We start from the raw sequence: 15507 nt of genomic DNA on the forward strand, positions 1-15507 counted from the left end.
AAGCACCTCGGGATGCCCCCAGGGTCCATAGCTCTGGATCCCCAGGCCCTCCGGTGGGAGATTGGATCCCAGAAACCTGCTTCTGGTGCAGCCATCGTGTGATAATGGAAGCTTAGGTTTCAACCTTGACTCTGCTCCACGGACCTCAGTTTCCCCATCTTTAAAGGAACGACGCTAAACAGATGTGGGTCCGAGGTCAGCAAGAGCAAAAGTCACCTGCAGCTGGGATCAGTCGGAACCTGGGCGGATCTCCTTGGTTTAGGCAGCCGGGCCATGTGACCTGATTGCCATGGCACCTGTGGTCACAATCGGCCAGGACCGCCAAGTCTCTGAGGCCTCGACCCCGCCCACTCCCGCTTCCCGAGACCTGAGGAGGGCCTTCCTGCCCTTCGGGGCCCACACACCCACGGAGGCACTCCAAGCTTCTGGGCACTCTGTGAGGCGAAGGCCAGTCCGAGTCAAACCAGGGTAAAGGGGGCTGGGGCACCGCCCAAGAGCTGAATCGAAAACACTTGGGGAGTGGTGGGGGAAGAGGCGGAGGTGTCCTGGCCTAGGGGAGGAGAGCTGCTGCTGTTGGAATGGGCAAGTGTGGCAGAGTACTCACCAAGAGGGAGGGAGGCACAGCCTACAGGGATAGCCCAAATTCCAAGTGCTGGGTGTCTCCGGATGTGCACTGGGAACTTGACAAATTTGTGGACCTCAGTTTCCACACTGAGCAGCTGGGGCAGCTCAAGCATTGCTCCCACGACTTCTCTGAAGTATTAGGCAGTGATTGGCCCGTGGAAAGTGGGAACTGTGGGCCACTGTCCATAGTGGTATCCATTTAATCTTTAGATTAATCTTAATCTCACCTCATTCACTTTGGACAGCAGTTAGCCCTCCTCTTCAAAGTTTTTTTGTTTTGTTTTTTGGTTTTTCAAGACAGGGTTTCTCTGTGTAGTTTTGGTGCCTATCCTGGATCTCACTCTGTAGACCAGGCTGGCCTCGAACTCATAGAGATCTGCCTGGCTCTGCCTCCCGAGTGCTGGGATTAAAGGCCTGCACCACCATCACCTGGCTACCTGGCTACAAGTTTTATTTTTATTTATGTGTATAAGGTAGGACAGAGGAAGAGCAGAGGCCAGAAAAGGGTGTTTGGATCCCTAGAGCTGGAATTATAGGCAGTGAGCCAATAGATCTGGGTGCTGGGAACTAAACTCAGGTCCTCTGGAAGAGCAGCAAGTGCTCTTAACAACTGAGCCATCTCCAACGCCTGTAGTTCATCTGTTTATATAGGTCAATAACAGGTTTGCTTGCAGAGGTTCCTGAGGCCGCAGTACCAGGCATAGTCAAATGAGAACCTTTCTTCTCAGAATACAGAGAATCTGAAGAATTAGACAGGGCAGAGGAGTTAACTGGGTGACTTTGGGCAAGTCGTTTCCTCTTTCCAGATCTCTTTTCTCACCAGCTGCTGGGCAGAGAACAGAGTTTCAATAGCCTGAAGAGTTTTGATCCAAACTCACTCCTTGGGCAGAAACAGAGACTGAGACCTAGCAAAGGGGAAAAGTCTTGCCGAGGGCCGTGGCTGAAATCAGAGGCAGCCCTAAGGCTGGCAGCAGGCGTCTTGGCCTGGGATTATGACACTTGCCCTCTGTCCCCATGATTGCTTCCTCAGAGGCCTTAGGCATTGGTAGACTTGTCAGCTGGGGAGCAAAGAAGCTGCCTCCTTGACAAAGAATACAGGAGCCAAGCTGCAGCTTGCACTGGGGAGGTTCAGTGTGCCTCCTGGACATTTCTGAAGTGGTTTCGTTTCTCCTCATTTATTTTCAGCCCTAGGCACTTTTCATACCATGATCTAATCTTCTTTAGCAGCCTGGAAAAATACAAATCAATTAAAGCCTAAAACCTATGGGGTAATCACTTTTTCCTCCCTCCTCCCCCCAGAGAGAGAAGCGCCTGCATTCAGGTTTTTCATCCACTCTAATTTGGCTGCAGAGGCTTGTGTTCAAGGGACAATCGCTTTGGATAGCTTGTTACAGCCCCTTTTGTGACATCCCTGACGCATGTGTGTCACAAGTTGCTAGGATCAAGAACTGAGCCAGGTTTGCTCTAGGGGGCTCATGGGGCCACAGCGAGCCAGTTAGCACCGTCTCCTTGGAGAACCCAGATGCCCAGAGAGAGCGGCGGGGGAGCTGAACACACAGGAGATAGCCCCATGATTGCTCTGGGATAGGGGTGGAAGTGAGACCCAGAGTCTAGCTAGTGGGGGCCCCTAGAAGTGGTTGGGTAACTTTTCAGATCCCACCTGTTCCCCAGCAGCCACAGCCAACCCGATGCCTGCCATCTTGTCTCTAGAGAACATAAGAGAGGGAGGGTCTAATGGAAGAGCCAGACTGAGAAGTCAAGCCAGGATGTGACAGATCCTGGCTTGCCCTCTTCCTGTGTGGTTTCAGTTTCATCCTCTGACCATCCTATGTGATAATTGTGGTCCCTTGTCCTAAACTGTGGCCAGGGATTGAGATGACGCATGCCCAGGGCTTCCCTAGAACACTGTTGAGTGAGAGGCTGTTCTCATATCAGACCAGTGCCTGGCAGACCGCACGGCCCTGGCTTCCACGTGTCCACCCTGCTACACTCTGAGCTCTCTCCTGACCTCTTCCCTCTCCAGCAGAGTTCATCCAGGGCAGGGCCTCAAATACCATGTCCATTACTGTAGACCCCAGCACTAGACTGTATCTGGCACAGGGACGGAAGGACCAAATGTGGTGTTCATCCCACCCTCCAGCTTAGATGCCTTCAGCAGTTTTGAATATCCACCTTGACCTGGGGGCCCCTTGGCCTAGCCCTGTCTTACATCCTTGCCCCTTAGCCGAGTACACTGCCCACCTATACCCCTTCTTTTCAAGCTTAGAGTTTAACCCCTCCACCAAGAAAGATAAGCTCCCAGTAGCCCTCACTTCCCTTTAGATACTCACCACACCTGTTGTGGCAGTCCCCCATCACCTGCATGCTGGGTAATCACGGTAGCTCTAAGGTCCCCACTTTCCTTATACCTGTCATCTCAGGACGTGCCAACCCCAAGGCTGGGTGGCTGCTGCTCTCTCCTGTATGTTAGGGCACAAGCTCAGAGACTATTGTCACCTGAGGTCGGTAGTCAGGGTGGAACGGGATCTGAACCCAGGACCGGTGGTTGCAGAACAGCCTTGACTCTTGCCAACCACAGCACTGAGCAGCATGGGCAGACAGCAGGCTAACGAGACACACTCTCCGTCTCCCTGGACACCCACCACCAGGTCTCTCTGACTTTCCTAGGTTATAACTTGAGTCATTTGTAAGCTCCGAGCTGGAGCAGGATGGGACACTCATCTGTGAATGGAACGCTAGGGGCCCTGAATCTCAACAGTCAAGATAGATACGTTAATGCCATGATCTTCAAAATTCAAAACCAATGGCAAAAATCCATTTAGAATAAACTATCAACACTTCATAAAGACAGGCTTATTATTACAGATTTTTCTTTTTACCACAGGCTCTGGTAGGGGAAAGGCACAGATTTCTCTAAAATTTTGTTCTTTTATTCTTGGGAACTTTCTTTTTAAGTATTTCTTTTCTCTCTTGAATGGATGCTGAGTTTTTTGGCACTCCCGTCCTTAAAGTTGGTCTTTTCCCCGTCACCTTCAACCCTCCCCGGTGAGTCAGAATTCTGGGGAGGGACAAGAGAAAACCCCCTATGCCCAAGTGAGCTATTCTGCCCCATGGGGAAGAGGCCGAGGACATGGCAGATGCCCGATAAACAATAATCTCGCAGCAGGCAGAAGGCTGAGTTCAGGAAGGCCTGGAGGGAGCAAGGGGCTGCCCTGCCTCCAGGGGGCTGATCTGCACCAGGCCACCCAGGGCTACAGCTACTCCCAGCTGTCAGCAGACACAGTGCATGCTCTATTGAATTTGCACAAGGCACCCGCTCGGGTTAATGGGGTTGACTTCGGGACAACCCTGGGACTCCCTGCAGTCATCCCGAGCTCTCTGATTTGCAGGCCAGCATCCCTAGGGGCCGTACTCTGGTCTGTTGTCAATTCTTACACCCCACTACTGCCATTGATTTGACCACAGAGCTGCCTTCCCAGCTCCACCCTGTCCTCACTAGGAAGCTGCCTTCCTTACACTTGACCTTGTGTGTGTGCCCCCTCTGCTTCCAGCATCTTGGAATGGCCTTGGCTCAGTGACACAGGCTGGCATGCTGGAACCTGGGCTCTGTGTGCACTGGGGGAGAGGCAGAGGGATGTGGGGCAGTGAGGATGTGTTCAGGCATCAGGAAGCCTGGGACCCAGGGGTCTGTGGCACACATTCACTGGGACTTCCTTATCTCCAGGTCTCCATATACCCCCTGGACATTACAGGGTCTGGGCTGCTGAGGTCCCTTCTAGCTCTGACATTCCCTAAAGATTATAAGCATTTTGCCCAAGGTCGGTTTGGTAAACTGTGACAGCATGGAATAGGGCACCCGCTGCCCTCTCCACTCATGGAGGATTCTCAGTGCTTGAGGACAGCCACCATCACATCAATGATGGCCCCCGGGCTGCACTCCCTGCAGATGGCTTTACTAATCAGATAATGTGGTAATTAACATAAGACAGGGGAGGGGGTCTGCACCTATACCTGCCCTGGAAACCTGCAAACCTGAGGCTATGGCTCCTGCCCCAAGCCACAGAGACAGACAAGTCACACAGAACACCCAAGCACTGACTCTTTCCCTGGTAAGCTCACAGGAAGAATTCCCAGACTCTCACCAACTTCACTGTGGTAGACATTTTTTTTTTTTTTTTTTTTTTTTTTTTTTTTTTTTTTGGTTTTTTGAGACAGGGTTTCTCTGTGTAGCTTTGCGCCTTTTCCTGGATCTTGCTCTGTAGACCAGGTTGGCCTCGAACTCACAAAGATCCACCTGCCTCTGCCTCGACATTTTTTTTTTAAACTGATATATTGCTGGTTTGGGGTCCTGTCATGTCCCTGAATCCCAGGTTCTGCCACAGAAGAGGTCCCGGATGCTGTGTGTGCACATACACTTGAGACAGTGTGCACATGTATGAGGATAGACCCTATGATCTGGAGACACTGAGGACCAGAGAAACTGTCCCTAGGTGAAGGAAGCCACAGCTCATGGCAGACTGTGTCCTGGAAGGGTAAATAGACAAGGCCAGACTTGGTGCAGTGGTGGACAACTTGAAGGACCTAGAACAAGCATGCGGCTTCCAGGACCTGCTTCCTTTCCCACAAAGTAGGGGCACATTCTTTCGGGAGGGCGCTTCCCTCCAAAGCTGGATGGAGATTCTGATCCCTGGGGCTTCAGGGTTCTCTTCTTCCTCCCAATAGACCCTCCCTGTCCTGTGAGACCCAAGGACGACAATGAACGAGGTGAAAGAGACCCTCCGCAGCATCGAGCAGAAGTACAAGCTCTTCCAGCAGCAACAGTTCACCTTCATCGCAGCGCTAGAGCACTGCCGGGAGAACGCTCATGACAAAATCCGGCCCATCTCCAGCATTGGACAGGTGATGCCTGGCAAGCAGGGCGGTGGTGCAGGGCGGGGTAGGGTGTTCTGCCCAGCCCAGCCCCCTCACCCAAACCATGGAGCAGTGGGGCCCTAGAGACGAGAATGGCGGGTTGGCTAGTTTCTGTGCCAACTCAGATTCTAACTGATGGAAAACAGTCCCTCAGTCATCGGCACCTACAGATATGTAGTGGTGGCTAAAATATGGGCTCAAGACTCAGCCAGCCTGGCCTTAAGTCCATCTGCCACCCTGTAGCCTTGGGCTGGTGAGCATATCTCACTAACCTCAGTTTCCCCACCTGGAAGGCACATCTAATGAAAGCATCCATGGAAAACTCTTGGCCCACACTAAGCACTCAAGTGTATAGTGTCACCTGTGAGACCTAGGCTGAGCTCTGGGGATTTGTTGGTGAGCAGGTCGATAATGGTCCTTCTCAAAAGGTTCTGCCACACACTGGCGCCTGGCCCAGCTCACTGATGGGGGCTTCGCAGATACTTTTATTTAACCTGTTTCTTTAAAGGTGAGCTATTGTTCAAGTTTACTCAGTGGGGGCTGGAGGCCTTCCAGAAAGTTAGGGGCCCTGGCCACTGGGCAGCTAGGAACATATACACAAGTGGATCCTAGAACTAAGAAAGAAGCTGCTGCAAAGAAGTCAAGCCCCACTGAGGGATGCCCGTTAAAGGTCCTGGGGGTGGGCATGGTCCAGGCTCAAAGTACCCGGGAGAAACGAGACCACAGAAAATGAGCAACCTTTACCAGAGGCATCCGGTAAATTGCTTTTTCTAAATTTTGTGAAAATTTGTGGTTTTCACTTGAAAAAATGCTGACCACATGAAGAAAATGCACCATGCAACCTGCATCCACACCCACCCATCTATCATAGTGGTCCACTGGTCCATGTTCATGCCCCTGAACTACTGGAAGGGCAGCTAGTTACACTCCCCCAGCAGCTCAGCCTTCCAAGGGCATGGGACAGGTTTTCAGTCTCTAATAGTCCCACTTCCTAAGCACCTGCTTGATAGGGCTTCCCACCTTAGGTTCAGAAGAGATGCTCTCAGATCTGTCTACCCTCAAAGCCCCCCTCACACATCCAAGGAGGCCACTCTGTTGTGGCCACACCTTGATGCAGTCCCCACCCCAGGTACCTGGACAGGTATGTTGTCGGAAGCCTCTCCCTTACAGGCAAGGGAGGAATCTCTTCAGATCACTAAGAAACAGGGTAGCCCTGTCTAGACAGAGACAGTTTGGAGTATTGGAGGAAGCAGAGGTGCCCTCCTTTCATCATTCCATGGAGAGTAGCAGCTGCTGGCTGTGAAATGACTGAATCCATTACTCAGTCCTGTAGCTGAGGCAGTTCTTCTTAGCGTCAGGCCAGCCATCTCACCTTGCCTGTGCTTAGATGCAAAGTGCCAAGTAACTGGCAAAAGACCCATAGAGGGGTTCCCTACCCCTACCCAAGGAAGCCTTGGGAAGCAGAACAGAGAATTGGTGTTCTCAGCAGGTTAATGCAGTTACAGGGAGGTTTAAAGTTTACTCAGTATAGGAAGTCTGATATGAACTTGCCCCACCCACCCACACACTGGGATGGCCTCCCAATCCAGGTTGGGGTATCACACTGCACTGTCCTCATGCAGACAGTCATGCCACAGTCAGGCCTGTAGCGGACTTTTTCTAACTCCAAAGTGCAGTACAACCAGCCTGAAGGATCCTTGTTTCTTCCTCAGTGGTTTGGATAAGCAGGGTGGTGGAGACCAGGCCACTGTGTGAAGAGGCCAATCAGTCAGGCCACTTGTGTTGGCACCCAAGCAGGTCATTTCTCATGTCTGAACCTCTAGCATTTAGGGAGTATGTAAAATGAGAACTCAAAAAGGCCGAGACCTAGTGTGGAGAGCTTAGATGATGAGGGAGGGAGACCAGACTTAGGAAAGTATTTTTGCAAATTGCAATGGTGCTTGGAACACAAACATTAGCTGTATGTCATGATCCGTATATTCAAATGCTCCATGTCTGCCAACAAGCTTGTGATGGAGGGAGGCCTGGGGCAGTGCCCCCCCCCCCCCCCCCCCCCCGTCTCTCCAGACCCAGCTCCTGACACGCTGGCCCCTGCAGGTGCAGAGCTACATGGAACACTATTGCAACAACTCTACGGACCGGAGAATTCTGTTCATGTTCCTGGACATCTGCTCAGAGCTCAACAAACTCTGCCAGCACTTTGAGGCCCTGCACTCCGGCACCCCCGTCACCAACAACCTTCTCGAGAAATGCAAGACTCTGGTTAGCCAAAGCAATGACCTGAGCAGCCTCAGAGCAAAGTAAGTCCCTCATGGGTGTACATGGGTCAGAGTGTTGAGAGGACAGGAACCTGTGAGCCGGCTCTCCCCTGCTGGCACAGGTCATAGCCTCTAGTCTATATAAGTCCTAGCCCCCAACTACCACCTAGAATGACTGACCTAATTAACCTGATCTAAAACTGGGTCAGACATAGAACTAAAAAATGTCTCCTAGGACTTAGAACCAGACTAGGAGAAAGTGGCTACAGAAGTGGGACACCTGAGTTATATCCCCTGAAGTTCCATGGTGACCCCAAAGAATCTAAAGCTCCATAATCCATTTCTAGGAGTCTAGATGAGGGCGAGAAGGGTTGTAGGTAGCTACTATTTTACAAAGGTGATAGGAGGTTCTTCGGCCCCTAGTCCTGGTGGTCGAGAACTCTTGCTACCTACACCAGACGTACCTGGGGCTCTTGGCCTTGAACCTTCTCAATCAGAACACATAGGGATGGAGCCTGAGGTTATGTGTGTCTAGTTCTCACACCTCCCAGGGTGACCTGCTGTCCATGAGGTAGGTCTCACCACCTGCTCACTATCCTGCAGGTACCCGCATGATGTAGTGAACCACCTCAGCTGTGATGAAGCCAGGAACCACTACGGAGGCGTGGTCAGTCTTATCCCTTTAGTCCTGGACTTAATGAAAGAGTGGATTGCTCATTCTGAGAAGCTTCCTCGTAAAGTGCTGCAGCATGTGAGTGAGGTCCTGGGTAGCCAGGGAGCCGCTGCAGCAACCACTATCAGACCTGCCCAGCAATGGTTAGGAAAACACAATTATAGGCAGCTTGCAAAAGAGAGCCTCAAATCTAGGGGGAAAGACAAAGGCTCCTGGATACCTCCCTGGAGACCACCTGGTGGGAAATTGTAACTCAATGTCAACCTTGGCTTCCACGGTTCATCCATTCTTACTGGGGGCCAATACACAATTGAGAACCTCTCTCTCTCTCTTGCTTTTCACTTCTAACCTCCGTGTTGATGAAAGGGATTCTTACTCATGGAGCTGCCCAAACAATGTGGTGTTGGTAGGCGTATCCCAGAGGAAGGGTGCTGTGCTGATGCCCAGGCCTCCTGCCCATGCTGTGGCCTCTGGCTCTGTAATGAGCAACTGGAGGGGGGCCCACTTAGCTCCTTGTCTTGACAAGGGCAAGATGGAGATGAGCTGCAAGGTCTCTCATGAACAAGTTAGGGGGAAGGGATCAGGAGGCTGAACTCACCTGTGTTCAGTTCCCTGGACCAAAACAAGGGATGAATGCTCTCCTTAGCTGGGAGAGGGAGAGCATGGCAGAAGTCAGAATTGTTTTGTGGCTCTTGAACAAGACAAAGGCCTGGTCCCTGTAGCAGTCTAGTCTATCCACACTGTAAATGTGTACTCCTGGCTTCTCTGCCTGCCAGAAGTGAGCTCTGACTGTTGGTTTTTCCCTTCACAGGGGACGACTTAGCTTCTGTATTGTGCTTCCTTTGGGGGAGACATTCAAGAATAAAGTGTTCTACCACTTCTCTGCCTGACTTGGTTTTCTGGGATTTACCTGTCCAAAAACCAACCAACTAACCAACCAACCAACCAAACAAACAAACAAAAAACCCTGTACTTTTAAGACATCAAAGGACACTGGGTGGTGGCCACACAGGCAAAGCCCCTCTTGGACAGCACCAGAGACCTCTGCAGCCAAACTGAGTGCTTCCCTTCAGAGTGGGTTGCCTCTAAGAGGCTTAGGCCACAGAGGGCCAACCTACAGGCTTCTCCAAGAGTGAATTCCTTGTCTGGCAAGAGACCTATTCAGACAACTCCTGAGTTTTCCAATCAGCCTCCTGCGGTTAAGATGGGCAGTGCAGTAGTAATTCCAGACATGTGCTGGTTGAGGCACCACTATGCAGCTTGAACCCTGCTTACCCCACTAAGGCCCAGGCCGAGTGGTAGGGACTAGGTGGGGGAAGAATTTCAAAATTATGTAAAGGTTATCTGCCCAATGCCTGAAGGGCAGAGGGGGCATCCGGGTGTAGGTGATGATGACGGCTGCACTATCCCTTGGCATACCACAAACACAGCTGGCCAGAACCAGGGTAAGCTTCCGCTGGGTTCCATCAGGATGACTTGAGATGCAGACTTGAGAGGCCAAGTTGTCAGAGGTGGCCCCTCTTCCACACACTGCTCTTTAGACAGGGGCATGAGTTTAAGGAAGCTGAATTATCTGTTCCCCAGCCCAAGTCCACCCCTGTTCCATACCACCATCCAGGAAACCACTCCAGACAGACTGCAGTGTCTCTGGACTGTCTCATTTCACCCACATGCCCCCAAGGCCAGTATAAAGTCTCTTCATCTCAACACTGAGGAGTGCAAAACAATAAATCTTTATTTGTTCACAGTTAAACACAAGCAACTGCCTTGACATTTCAGAACATTCTAAGGACAGCAAACCTTTGATTCCATTCACTGAGACTGTACCATGTTCTCCTGCAGCCTGTATTTATGGCATCTGATGCGGACTGTTTGACATGCTTTTAAGGTCATAGTGGGAAAGTTTAAACCTTTTGAGAAGAGGTGACTTCCACTGAACTAAAGAGTTTTTGAAAAATTTGATTTGTTTTCACTGATGGGAAAATACCGTCCCCCTCCCCCCGCCCCCCGCGCAACTCCAAGTTAGCCATATATGGTTCATCCATGATTGATTATAAAACTAAATTATGTCTTAGCAAAACCTGCTCCTCCGTAATGTGTTTTGTGGTCCAGTCTCATAGTGACCACCAAATCTTCCTAGTGCAAAAACGCCTTCCTGCCTCTGATCCGACAGAGCTAACAAACACCATCACGGCCTCTCCTTTCCAACACTGTGTGAAGTGGGGCAAGGAGAGGGATCAGTCTAGTGAAAGATCAGCTCCAGTGGATCAGTCAGCCTACTTATTCAGAAGTGGGTAATACTGGGGCTCTGGGAAGGGCAGGGCACTTCTTGGCCCCCATTCATTTCATTCTGAGACCAAAATTGGTCAGGGTGCAGTTTCTGTTGTAGCTGCAGCCGCTTCTCTACACTGCATTTAAAAACTTGGGGTGATATCAGAAACACTGCTCCCCTGGGCACACCAGGGACTCACAGACTGGGAAGCTGAATGGGAACAAGGGTCACAGCAGCAGCCCAGGGGCCAGTTCCCACTTTACCTACACAGACAGGCTAAACCCAAGGCAATCAGTGACTCTGCAGCAAATGGGTGGGGTGGGGTGGGGAGGATGGAGGCACATACCACAGCACTCTGCATGTATCCAAGGACATAAACACCCTTCCACTGGATATATTATATTCCAGTGTACACAGCAGTGGCTGTAGAGCATGGGCCTGGGGTGAAGGTGTAGCTGGCTGCCACTGAGTCACAGTGTGCAGGACCACTGGCCTCTGGCTGGGGCAGACTCCACATGGGCTGCAGTGCAAGTTGAGCCTGTGCACTGCCCACACCCTGCCAGCGTGTCCACAACGCCTCCCACCCTTACTGCTCAGGAAAACGAGCGCCTTCCTACAGGACTTCCGATTGTTCTTTAGTTCTTTCTGGCTTCAAGCAGTAGGTTCCTGCTGGCTGGCCTCACCGCACCAGACTGTTGTTACCCACTCCTCGATTTCCACCTAGCTGTCAGCCTGTAGTCTACTCTCAGGTCTTTTCATCTTCAACCATCTGACTGCTAACATGTCCTCATTCTCCTCTCAACACTAGAGCCCACACATGCCGCAAGTGGCCCTGAGTCTGTGGCTTGTCACTTGTGTGCCACCACCACCCAGAGAAGCACTGGCCACTGGCCACAGCAGCTTGGGGAGGAGAGGTTAATTTTTTTTAACCACCTGTGGCTTCCAGGACTTTCCCTGGGTTTTGAGTTTGCGTTCTAAGAAGAGTGACTCCCTGCTAACCATGTCACATACAGTTGGAACCTTCCTCAGCTTAGTCCAGAAGGAAGAACAAACTTTCCTCCTGAAAGGGTCAGCAAAGCTACTGAGGTCAGTATTCACCCCTGGCGGCTGTGCTGCCTGCTCCAGGGATACCACTTAGAGCCTGGCTCCTCATGTTCACGGTCATGTTGCGCTTGCTCCCAAAGCAAACACTTCCAGACTTCAGGGAGGAATGTTAGCCAGAGATTAGGCGTGTTTTTTTCCTCCCCTGGGCATTGACCTGCTCCTCCACTCCAGTGGCATTGTGGTGCTGCTTCTAATGGATTCCAGACTGCATGACACACAGCCTCCAGTCTCCTGGGGTCCCTTGGGCAACCACAGCACCAACTTCAAATGATTCAAGGATGGAACCATTCAACCCCAGCATTCACACGCACCAAGCTGCCCATTACACCTACTGCCCCAACACCTTGGCCCCGGCCTCAGCTGCCTTTCAGAAGTTCCCCTCCTGACTGCAGCAGCATCAGGTGACCCACTGATTCCCAGATGCTCTGTCACTGCTCTCCAAACAGAAGCCTCCACCCAACTGATCCTGGAGTCCTTTGAAAAGAGCCAATGTTTAGGCTGGGCACCTTCAAGATGACTTCAGGTCACAGTCCCCCAACCTTAGCTAGAAAAAAATAAAAATAAAAGCCTCAACAGCCTTCTAGAACTCAAGCCACACAAGATGCTCAGGCTCTGTCATTGGGTACAGAGCACCCAGGCTGGAGGAAAGTGCTGAGGGCCCAAGCAGAGTCGGTAGCTACTCTAGCCTATACCTCAGTCTACCATGCTGCTGCCTCCTCTCCCTAAACATCAGCACTTGTGCAGTCTGTAAGTTTCCTTCCTAATGTAGAGGAAAAAAGGCTTGGTTCTCTGGCACATGGTTCTCTGGCACAGATCTTGGGGGGCAGGTGGTGGTGGTGAGGACAGCTCTTAGGAGCAGTGTCTACCATTAACTGTGAGATCTTTCTCCCAGTCTGTTCATCTACCCTTTCCTACAATGAATCAAGTGAGAGAACACTGGGTTTTCAGCTTTCCTTTGGGCAGAGCTAATGAAAAGCATGGCATCACTGAGTGTCCAGGGGCAGTGGCTGCCCTCTGCTGGTCTGAGAGTAGTCAGTGGCATGTCTTCCTGTGGGCTGGCTATAGCAAAGATATGGCCCTAACAGGTCTCCAGCCAGCTCTGCCATGGTGACAAGAAGTCTCACCTTACCTAAGGATGCTAGGATATTTACTTGCACACTTAAAAAAGACTTTCACCCTCAGGCTGGAAACTTCCATATGCAGTAAGATTTCGCGTACCATTCATTTCTTTTACCTTTGTTGAAGCTAAACCCTTCTGTTCTTTATATGTCAAACAGAACAGAAACCAGAAAACCAAGCTCATGGCTCCTTCCCAAGTCTCTCCTTGCCTGGTCCAGAATATCAGGCAACAACTCTTATACTTCCAGCATTTATTTCAGGAGCATTGGTCGAGTTTGGGCTCTCTGCCACCACCATGTTCTGATCAATGTCACCTCTTGTGAGCATGAGGGCAGGCAGTGGTACAGGCCACCAGCCTCCATCAACCCTCCCGGACTCTGAGTTGCTCTGCTGTTCCTAACAGAAGTGTTTGACATGAAGCTCCAGGAGGAGTCTCTCCTGCAAAGTCAGAATTGGTGTAAAAAGCTGCTAGAACCTACTATGAGAAGGCATCCCCAGCCCGAGAACAATCGTCACATAAACTCTAAGGAAATTCTGATTCTTCCAAGCCCGTCTGCTGCAGAATCACAAAGCAGCTGGTAATGAGCACATGGACAAGGAGAGGCAAACAGAATGAAGGGTGGAACCGTGGCTCAGTTGGACGGGGCCAGCCAGAGACATGGTTCCACACGTGTATGGGCATCCTGGGTGCCCCTCCCAGTGCCCACTCCCTGCAGTCTGCAGATTACAGGACGACCACCTACACACACCCACAGGCAGCATGGTGCCAGCATTCAAGCAAATACCAAATAAATAAGAGGTAGTGGGGGAGGGATAAGAGCTTTCCAGAGAGTAAGGCAGTATGGCCTCCACAGCGCCAACTACACTATCAAAACAACTGGTATGCTCACAGAACCTTCTAGGAAGCATATCAGAGCTGCCAAAAGAAGGCAGAGGTGAATGAACCAATTTCTCTAGATCTGTGGTTTTAGATGCTGAACTTCAGAACCAAAAAGAAGTGAAAACGCTCCTGTAAAGACAGTCAACTTTCTACACCCTCCTGGAAGGGACAAAACTGGACTTACCTGCAGTGCCACTAACTACCTGGTCTACCCAAGAGCCACCCATCTATCTGCACCTCAGGAAGCAGAGTGGTGTGTTGGACCCAAAGATGAAATTTGGCCTCATATTGCACAGGTTCAAAGGACAGAGCCATTTGGTGGGAGGAAGGAAGAAAATAAAGCCACAAGGGACACACACAGTCCTCAATTAGTACATACTGCTAGGTAAATGAAAGAGGCTGGGGTGGGGTGAAGGAAAGCATCTCAATGCCAGACCCAAAAACCATCATCCCATATTCTGCCTGCTGTCACAAGGACCTCTATCCCATTCCCACTGCACAAGCAGCCGCTCAGACCCTGGAAACAGAAAAGCCTAGAACGTGCATTCACACCTCCTGTTCTGTGCTGACAAAGACGCAAATTAACACTGACAGACCCCCTCAGCTGTGCTCGTGGTGAGTCTCATTGTAGTCCATGATGTGGAGCTGCCCCACACTGTCCGAGTTTGGGGAAGATGGATGTGAGGCATCTAGATTCAAAGGACTCTTGCTTTCCACACCTGAGTCTTTGCCCAGTTCTGTCTTTAGGGTCTCAGAAAGGCTACTGTTGGTCACACCGTCTTCATCACACTGGCTCTCACTCTTATTACGGAACAGCTCCCGGGCCTTCATGCCCAAGAAGCTTTTGGAACTGGGAAGTGAGCCAACAGTCGTGGGGATGCTGCTGGAGGGCTCACCCACAGCGGTTTCCCACCGGCTGCTGAACCTCTGGCTCGGGGGTTTCTCTGGAGTGGAAAGCTCACTGCTGCTGCTGCTGCTGCCTCCAGTGCTTCTGCCTCCACAGCTGGCACGGGTACCACTAGGCCTGGAGGTCCTGGTCTCACCGTTGTGGCCAGAAGCCTCTTCATTATGCCCTACCAAGGAACCTGGGCAGCCATCACTACAACAGTCAAGCCTGTAAGAGACCCAGAGGGAATGCGGTTGGTAACTGTAGCACTTTTGGGGAAATGTGAAATTACACTTGCTCCCTGAACCTGGCTTGCCCATTCTCTAAATTTTTTATGTGTATGAGTGTGTGTATATGCACCATGTGTGTGCCTGATACCTGAGGAGGCCAGAAGACTGTGTCAGATTCCCTGGAACTGGAGTTACAGGTAGCTCACCTAGGTGCTGGGAACCAAACCAAGGTCCTCTTGCAAGAGCAGCCAGTGTTCTTAACCACTGAACCATCCCTCCAGCTCCCCCTACTCTGTTTGTAATAGTCACAAGCAAGAGTCTCAACTTGGAACCCAAACAACTGGGGTTATGCTGGGTGACAGACAGTCTGCAACAGTAAGGGCGGATAACTGAGTGTGGCCAGGAGGCAACAGGACGGGCGGCTCTCTGGAAAGGGCTGGGCAGAGGACAGCAGCTCGGCTGCTTGTCGCTGCCTCTCCAAAGGCCTGCCACGCTGCATGGCTGTCTGTGGCCCTCAGGCAGAGCCTTCCACAGCCCTGATGCAGCTGCT

The 15507-nt window shown here is 51.3% G+C and overlaps 2 protein-coding genes across 8 annotated transcripts in view; one reads left to right on the forward strand and one right to left on the reverse strand.

Moving 5' to 3' along the window:
• The first annotated feature begins 96 nt into the window (after positions 1-96).
• Spaca9 (sperm acrosome associated 9) lies at positions 97-9349 on the forward strand. Of its 2 annotated transcripts, none has more exons than XM_052725167.1 (4): positions 97-195; positions 5347-5523; positions 7633-7835; positions 8397-9349. In XM_052725167.1, the coding sequence occupies exons 2-4, from the start codon at positions 5380-5382 to the stop codon at positions 8716-8718; spliced, it is 669 nt and encodes a 222-aa protein (XP_052581127.1). In that variant the 5' UTR covers positions 97-195; positions 5347-5379; the 3' UTR covers positions 8719-9349. The 2 variants fall into 2 exon arrangements, with proteins under 2 accessions (XP_052581127.1, XP_052581126.1); XM_052725166.1 differs by lacking the exon at positions 97-195 and adding an exon at positions 354-468.
• An 834-nt stretch (positions 9350-10183) lies between these two features.
• Tsc1 (TSC complex subunit 1) overlaps positions 10184-15507 on the reverse strand; it is a 52517-nt gene continuing 47193 nt past the window's right edge. For all 6 annotated transcript variants that reach the window (XM_052722900.1, XM_052722898.1, XM_052722902.1 and 3 more), the window contains one exon: positions 10184-14955. In XM_052722900.1, coding sequence (XP_052578860.1) covers positions 14442-14955 — 514 coding nt within the window. In that variant the 3' untranslated portion in view covers positions 10184-14441. The remainder of the gene's footprint in view (positions 14956-15507) is intronic.

Source organism: Peromyscus californicus, unplaced genomic scaffold (assembly GCF_007827085.1).
Source record: "Peromyscus californicus insignis strain IS unplaced genomic scaffold, ASM782708v3 Scaffold_7__1_contigs__length_154581171, whole genome shotgun sequence".
Lineage (NCBI taxonomy): Eukaryota > Metazoa > Chordata > Mammalia > Rodentia > Cricetidae > Peromyscus > Peromyscus californicus.